Source organism: Marmota flaviventris, chromosome 10, assembly GCF_047511675.1.
Source record: "Marmota flaviventris isolate mMarFla1 chromosome 10, mMarFla1.hap1, whole genome shotgun sequence".
Taxonomy (NCBI): domain Eukaryota; kingdom Metazoa; phylum Chordata; class Mammalia; order Rodentia; family Sciuridae; genus Marmota; species Marmota flaviventris.
In genome coordinates, this window is record NC_092507.1 from 62730384 (window position 1) to 62738873 (window position 8490).

At 32.8% G+C, this 8490-nt stretch overlaps 1 protein-coding gene across 2 annotated transcripts in view; it reads left to right on the top strand.

Moving 5' to 3' along the window:
• Positions 1–8015, top strand: part of Acadm (acyl-CoA dehydrogenase medium chain) — a 36120-nt gene extending 28105 nt beyond the window's left edge. For both annotated transcript variants that reach the window (XM_071617947.1, XM_027935156.2), the window contains 2 exons: positions 5292–5540; positions 7040–8015. In XM_071617947.1, the coding sequence (XP_071474048.1) occupies positions 5292–5540; positions 7040–7111 (321 nt within the window). In that variant the 3' untranslated portion in view covers positions 7112–8015. The remainder of the gene's footprint in view (positions 1–5291; positions 5541–7039) is intronic.
• The last annotated feature ends 475 nt before the right edge of the window (positions 8016–8490 follow it).

Here is an 8490-nt window from a genome sequence, read left to right on the forward strand (position 1 = left end):
CACCCTTTTACCAGGTACCCCCAATCTGTGTGCTCTTTGCAGCTCCAATCTGCTAGTTTGTGTTCTCTGTATATAGTTAGTATTATGATTAAGAAGAGTCACTTCATACTTGAAATCCATGCTTAAATAATTGTTTAGGGGTTTCATGTCAGATATTAGGAAATATGTGATAAGATATAACCATATACTCCTCTGGTAACACATAGAAACTTGGAGCCAAGCAAAGTAAAAAACTTAAATCTTTTATGTTGAGTGTGTATTATAAACATGGCAGGAGGGAGGTAAAATGGTAAAAATTTAGTATGTTTTGTTAATTTTTAATAAAACTTAGGTTTTACCACCAATATTGTTTTTCTGTCCATATTATTCAGATTCATTTATGACCCTCTATGCAGTCTACTTTATTCTTCTGCTTATTTACATTGAAATATTAAATTAACACTATAGGACCTGTTCATTACTTTCTAAAAGGAAATGATATTTTATTGTACTTGCTGTTTCTTTTTCCAACTCAAACATAACCAGTCTTGGTATAGCTCTTAGTTATTCCTCATTCTATTTCTATCATTTCTCAGACTCTTTCTTTTTCTTTCTAAGGAACTGGTGTATATGTAGCTTGTGTCCATTAACTCCAAAAAGAAAGATTGGGATTATTCCACTTTTCGTTTTTGTTTTTGGTACTGCAGATGGAACCCCAGGGGCACTTTACCACTGAGCAACATGCCTTGCCCTTTTAATTTTTTTTTGAGACAGTTTCTCCCTAAGAGGCTTGCTTTGAATTTGCAATCCTCCTGCCTCCGTCTCCTGAGAAACTAGGATTATAGGCATGTGCTATTATACCCAGCTGACTTTTATTTTAATTTAATTTTATTTTATTGGAATATATAGAATGGTACTCTAATAAGAACTTTCTCATTCACTAGTATGTTTATTGTTGTTATTGCTTCTCTCTTTATGTGAATGCTGTGTCCGCTTCTTATCTTTATTTTGCTTAACCTGATGTGGCTGCCTGATAGTTGCTAAAAGTAAGAAGATGGTATTTTTTTCTTACCAATGATTAAAACCAGAAACATCAGTTATATATTATGAAGATAAAATCCCTTAATGGCAATAATTGTATATTCTTTTATCTAGTCAAAACTCTTTGAACTGGGTTTGGTGGTGTATATCTGTAATCCCAGCAACTCAAAGGACTGAGGCAGAAGGATCTCAAGTTCAAGGCCAGCCTCAGCAATTTAGTGAGGCCCTGAGCATCTTAGTTGAGAACCTGTCTCAAAGTTAAAAAAAAAAAAAAAATTTTTAAAAAGATTAGGGATGTTGCTCAGTGATATAGAGTGTCCCTGAGTTTAATCCCAGTAACCACCAAAAAAGAAAACAAACAAAAACACTTTGGGTGAAGTTGGTGCAGTCTAGTCTGGGATATTATGAAAGAATCTATTAAGAATAAACTCCCATTATATTGATTATTATTGTTAATTAGCAATAACTTTTCTCCTACAGTAACCATTTCTTGATAGGAAAGTGGATGAGGGTGAAAATGCTATGAAACTCAAAACTCAAATATGATTTACTTATCAAGAAAAAATATTTACATTTCTTTTTCCTTCCTTTATTTTTTCTGTTTTGCATTCTCCTCTATGAATGGTGGTCAGTGGCAGCCCAGTCAGGAAAAATGGAAAATAATTCATTCTGCCATTCAGAGTAATGAAACTTGGGGCTGCCAGTATTATTTTTCTCTTTGGAAAACAGTATGACTTAATAAAAAAGAGTCTGGACTGAAGGTCAGGACTAAATTTGAATCCTCCTTCAACAAAGGAGGATTTTGAGACCCTGAGCAATTTAATTAGCTTCTTTCCACCTCGATTTTGTCATCTGTTAAGTGGGAACTATGAAAACTCTTTCCCTGTGTGATCTTGTATTATTCTATGGCTTTTAAGACAAAATATGTGTCAGTTACTACAAATTATGTCTCTAGCCTTGATCTCTTCTCTGAGCTTCATGCTTGGATTTTCAGATGCCTCCTTAACTTCCCTACTTAATGTCCTGTAGGAATTTCAAAACTAAATTCACTTTTTGTTCCTTTCCTCTTCCTTAATTATGTTATGCTCAAAATTCTGCCAGTATCTTCTCATCGCATGAAGATTAAATTCTAAAGTCTTTCCACTGATCTTCTGTCAACCATTTTGTCTTTTTATTTTTACTTTTCCCCAAAATATGCTTAAGAATATTTTTTTTTCATTTCATTCACTTCCCGATTATTTCACTAACAGATCCGCTCTGTTCATTCTGTGTACAATAATACCTCCAACACTCTATATATTAATCCTGCCCATTTTTCTTCATACTCTTATTACTATCTAACATTATATCATATATATGTTTCTTTATTATAACCCCTTATACTCTCACTGGAATATAAGTGAGAAAGGATTTTCTGTTTTTAGAAACCTTTATGCTCTTATCATTTAGGATATATTTTTTACTGTTAACTTCTATTTAATTTAATAAATAGTAATTGAACACTTACTGTATTAGAATTATAATAATTAGATGCTATTTCTGTTTCAGGCACTATTCTAAGTGCTTTTCATGTATCAATTCATTTAATCCTCAGAATACTGGAGAGTAGGTACTGTTATTTTCATTTATCACATGTAAAAACATTAGGCCTACCCAACAAATGATGGATCCAAGACTTGAACCCAAGTAGTCACTTATTAAAAGAGCCTATCCTCCTTACATGCTACGTGTGGTATTCCAAGGGAGGGATAGAAAAGAAATTTAACAGTTTATTCCTTCAGGAACCTTTAGTGCTACTTCGGAGGTAAGATACTGTCATAAAACAAATATTCTAAAGTCTTAGAAATAAAATAGGGCAGTATAAAATTTAAGTCCTAATCTAATAACTACAAGGCAGAGTAACGAACCAAAAGTAGAGAGCTTGTTATGGGCTGAACAAAACCACAGGAGGTCTGAACTGGGTTTACCAACTGAATGAGACTCCCTGGGAGTGAGTACCACCCCAGATATTTTAAATCAAAATCTCCTGAGGCATATGGGCAGCTTAAAGAAATTTTCTGTTATGTATTAGCTTGCCAAAGCTGTGATAAAATAAATATTTGCCCATGTTGTCAATAGAAATATAAATTGGTGCAACTTTTATGAACCACATTTGGCAATATATCAAAAGAACTTAGACTTGGGCCCACATAATGTAATCCATAATCTATATTCCTTAAGATTTTTAACTTTCATTTCAGCACTGTGTAGATAAAAACAGAATGTTTATTGTCCATAGAATGGATGGAATACTTTGTAGCTATAAAAAATCAGGAAGTTCTTTATGCATTGATATAGAAAGCTCTCTGAGACAAGAAAAGCAGAATGAAAATCCATCAATGTAGTAGTATAGAAGATGTGTAAAAATGTGGAAGACTATAGATATGTTTGCTTCCATATGTGAGAATATCTATGAGAATTAAAAAAAAAAAAAAAAAAAACCTGAACATTGATTAACTCTTAGGAGGGGAATTAAGTGGAGTAGGTAGTGGGCAGGTATGGTAGAATAAGAAAGGAAACATTTTTACTATATATCTGTGTTAGCTTTGTGTTGCTATGACAAAATACCTATGATAATCAACTTAATCAGAAGACAGATTTATTTTGATTCATGGTTTCAAAGGTTTCAGTTCATGGTTACTAGGCACTGTCACTTTAGACCTGTGGCTAGGCAGAACATAATGGCTGGCAATATGTAGCAGAGCAGTTTCTCATCTCTTGGTGTCCAGGAAGCAGAGAGGAGAGGGGGAGGGGCCTGGGGTCCCAATATACCCTTAAAGGGCACGCCCTAGTGACCAATCCTCCACCGAGGCCCCTACCTCCTAAAATTTCTACCACTTCCCAATGCAACATCAGCTCTGGACCAAGCCTTCAGTATGAGAGCTTTAGGGGGACGTTTAAGATCTAAACAATAACAACATCCACTTACAGTTTTTGACTTTGAATTGATAGCTATTTTACTTATTCAAAAATAACAAAACGATTTTTAAAAAGCTAAAAGAATTATTGGATTAGAGGAAAGGAAACAATTCAGGCAAGTTTAAATAAGGGAGGATATTATCCTGCTTATTGCACACAGGAGTTATTCATACTGGTTAATTATGCCTCCTAGAAGACCTAAGTCAATCTCAAGTAACTTGTCACATTCCAAAACAGTGCAGCCAGGTTTCAGTTACTAAATATAGTGAGTATATGAAATTAAACAGTTCTGGTTTTTTTTTTTATGATGGTTGGTTTATATTAGTTTGTAGTTAGGTTAGAACATATGTGGTTTTCATAACATCTAAGTTTTCAAAGTCCAGTTTGATGTGCTTACTAAAGGAACAGGTTTCTAGTCCTCTTATTGTTTCTGAATGCCTATAGAGCTTCTTTTAATGTATATTATTTAAAAGCACATGTCATTTTATTGTAAAATATTTTGTATTATAACAATATAAGTTAAATTAAGTAATAAAATTCCATGATTCTATCATCTAGAGATAATTGCAGAGAATATTTCACTCTTTATTCTTTTTTCTATGAGTATATTTTTTCAAATTATACTATATATTTGAAAATTTCACATAATATATGGTAAACATATTATCTTGTAACACATCTTGACTATATAAATCATAGAGCACTTACCTATTATTGACAATATTTGTTTTATGTCTATATGCTTATGAATATCTAGGGGTTATGAAGCATGTTATCAGTATCTTACACCTTACCATGCTATTTTTCTCTATCTGTAGCAATTTTATTAATAAAAATATCCCAAAAGACACTAGAAGAATATATATATATTTTGTGGTATTTGTGCTCAAAGTACATACATAAGCTTATACCAGTTATGGGAAAGCATTAGATATACCCAAATTGAGGGACAATCTACAAAAAATGATCAATCAGTATTCTTCCAAAGGACAAAGTCATGAAAGACAAAGGCTGAGCAAACAGCCTGAGAGAACTTATGAAGAAATAACTAAATTCAGTGTGTGATCATGGAAAAGAAAGGATAGTGGAAAACCTGGCCAAATTTGAGTAAAGTCTGTAGTTTAGTTGATAATATACCAATTATGAATATCCTGTCCTTGCTCATTGTACTGTAGTTGTATAATACATTAGCATTAAGGGAAGGTAGGAATAGCTTTTCTGCAAGTCTAAAATTAATTTTTAAAGAAGTTCTAGGAGAAAAATTTTAAATTTTGTCAAGAGGTGTCTTTAAATTGCTTTCTTTTTAATTCTAGCACCAAGGAGTAGCATTTTTGCTGGCAGAAATGGCAATGAAAGTTGAACTAGCTAGATTAAGTTACCAGAGAGCAGCTTGGGAGGTTGATTCTGGTCGCCGAAATACCTATTATGCCTCTATTGCAAAGGCATTTGCTGGAGATATTGCAAATCAATTAGCCACGGATGCTGTGCAGATTTTTGGAGGCTATGGATTTAATACAGAATATCCTGTAGAAAAACTAATGAGGGATGCCAAGATCTATCAGGTAAGATTAAAAATGATTTTTTGTTGCTTATTGGGGGATAGAATATTCATAAATAATAGATTTTTTATTATTTAGAGATTTTATGCCACTAGTCATATAAAACTCACTATTATGGATGGCTGAACTACTTTTTAGAACCAACCTGCACAAAAAAGAATGTTATTTTTGATTAAGTATAGGACCTAGAAGGGACTAGGCTAACAAAGTAAATGATGAAGACATATATGTCTGGATCAGTGTTCTTTGAGTATTAACATCTTAACTAATTGTAGCCCACATTTTGCTCTCCCCAAAAGTATGCATGCCATTTAAAATTATGTTGAGTCTTGCCTGATTACTCTCAGATTCATTAGAACCATAGTTGTAGTCAGATGTCACCATGAGGCGACAGTGATATTTGATTTCTAAATTAAATTTGTGGTTAGAAAAACTTAGGTATAATTTAGCAAATAAGACAAAAATGGGCATCTTCTTCATTCATGGCTTAATTATAAGACATGCTCCTTAATATTCCTTCCCTTGCTGCCTCACCCCCACCAAATTGTTTGACAAATCCAGTCATTTGAAATCTTGAGTGGAATTAGAATGCTAGAAATGAAGCTGGGTGAAGTGGCACACTCCTGTAATCCCAGCAGCTCGGGAGGCTGAGGCAGGAGGATCGAGAGTTCAAAGCCAGCCTCAGCAAAAAGCTAGGCACTAAGCAATGCAGTGAGACCCTGTTTCTAAATAAAAAATACAAACTAGGGCTGAGGATGTGGCTCAGTGGTTCAGTGTCCCTAAGTTCAGCCCCTAGTACCTCTCCAATCACCCCCAAAAAAAGAATTCTAGAGATAATATGTTAGACATACTGCAGCCTCCCATTTAAACATGAAAAAAACTGAGGACCAGAATTTGTTCATATCCAAAATCAGAAGTTTATCTGGTAATAGTCTCCCTTTCCTGAGGCTTGTAATTATTATGTTATTATCAATTATTTAACTTTTCTCTACCATCTGAGAAAATGAACTAACAAATGGCTACCTAGGGTTAGAAACTTAGAATGGAAGTGAGTGCTTACTACTTGGAATATGTAAGTGACCAAAACCAAATCCTCCCAACATCCTTGTTTCTTTTAATATCTGTGCTTAAGAAGCAGGAGGGAAAGAATTAGGTTTAATATGAAGAATAGAAAATTCCTGAAAGTGACTAGATAAGAAAATTCAGAAAAGTTGGATAGGTATTTCAGCAATTTTAAACTTCAGTTTTCCCAAATTTTTTGAAACATAAATATCCTCTTCTTTGATATTTGAAGACTTTTTCCAAAGTTTGATAAAATGATTTTAAGCTATTCTTACAGGTTCACAAAATCAGGTTTCAGACCCTCTTTATGCTACAGACCCTATATATAGTTTGATTCAGTTTAGTATTAAAATGAAGCTTCTACTGTTGTCCACATATTGAATAAATGAAGTTATTTATGTACAAAAGATATTTAACCTACTTTTATATTTTTCTTACAGATTTATGAAGGTACTGCCCAAATTCAAAGGCTTATTATAGCTCGTGAACATGTTAGCAGGTATAAAAATTAAAAGAGACCTCTACAGAAACGTGGTTGATCGTTGAATAATTAGAATACAATCTACTGTTTATGTTTCAGAAAAGAGAAAAGGCTTTAAAATAAGTATTCTTATATAAATCTATACCATTGATTCTAATGTTAGTTTGCACTTTTGTTTAACAACTCTATGATTTCCCTTTTTTTCAGATAGATTTGGTTTCATTACAATTATGTGTTGTCATAATGTTGTGATGGTGCACACCTATAATTCAAGCTACTTAAGAGGCTGAGGCAAGAGGATCACAAGTTTGAGGCCAGCCTCGGCAACTTAGTGATTTAAATTAAAGAAAAAATTTTAAAAGGGTTGGGAATGTAGATTTTTTTCTTTCCTTGCCTACCATGTGTGAGGCCCTGGGTTCAGTCCCCAGTATTGTGGGTCCTTTAGTATTACTGTACTTGAATTATATTAGCCAAGAAAATTACATTTGTAATTTGATGCCTTAAAGAAGCAGAAATACCTTGGAATTTTATTATTTTCCATGATATAAAATTGAGCCTATGAATTCAAATATGCCAAAATTTACATTGAGAAAATATTATAGGATCTGGATAACATCAAACAACTTGCTAGCAACTTTGTAGATTTAATGGTATTATGTATTAAAAGTGTTTACAATTTGAAATGCACTTGCCTTCATTTCTGCACAATAATAGCCAAAATTTCAATATTCATATTTGCTCATTATACAACTATGAGAAATTTCTTGAAAATCTTTTTAATACTTGCCTTATTTAAATCAATAAAATTTGCCCTACATTATTTTTATATGACTGTTGAACTCTAGGTAACCTTTTGTTTATCATGTACAATCTTATTCATGTATATGCATTTTGAAGGGGAACTTAAATAAAATCATCTGTTTAGTGCTTAATAATGTATCATTGTGTATTCTTTCTAGAAGTTTTATTACTTCATGTAATATGTATACTTCCTAGCTTTACTATGAGATGCAGGTCGTGTTTTGATTTTAAATTGCAATGATGTTACCAACTATATATTTTTTAATCAGACTATTATTATGAAAGATCTCAGAAAATATAAATATAAAACAAGAACCAAAGATTGCAAATGTTTTATAATTCAAAATATATATTGCAAAAATGTTACACTAAATTGAGATGTTTTCTGATACTACTTCTGATTTTTCAATTTTTCTGTATCATATATCCTGTATTTCAGTTCTATTCTAGTATCACCCAAACTTACAAGTCTCTCAAGTCTGCCTTCACTTCAGAGGCCAATCATGTGTCTTCAGTCCTCAAGCTACCCTTACTTTGTCCAATATGAATACAAATTTAGGTATTCCCATGATGCCACCTCAAGTTTAATAATTTGCTAGAATGGCTCAT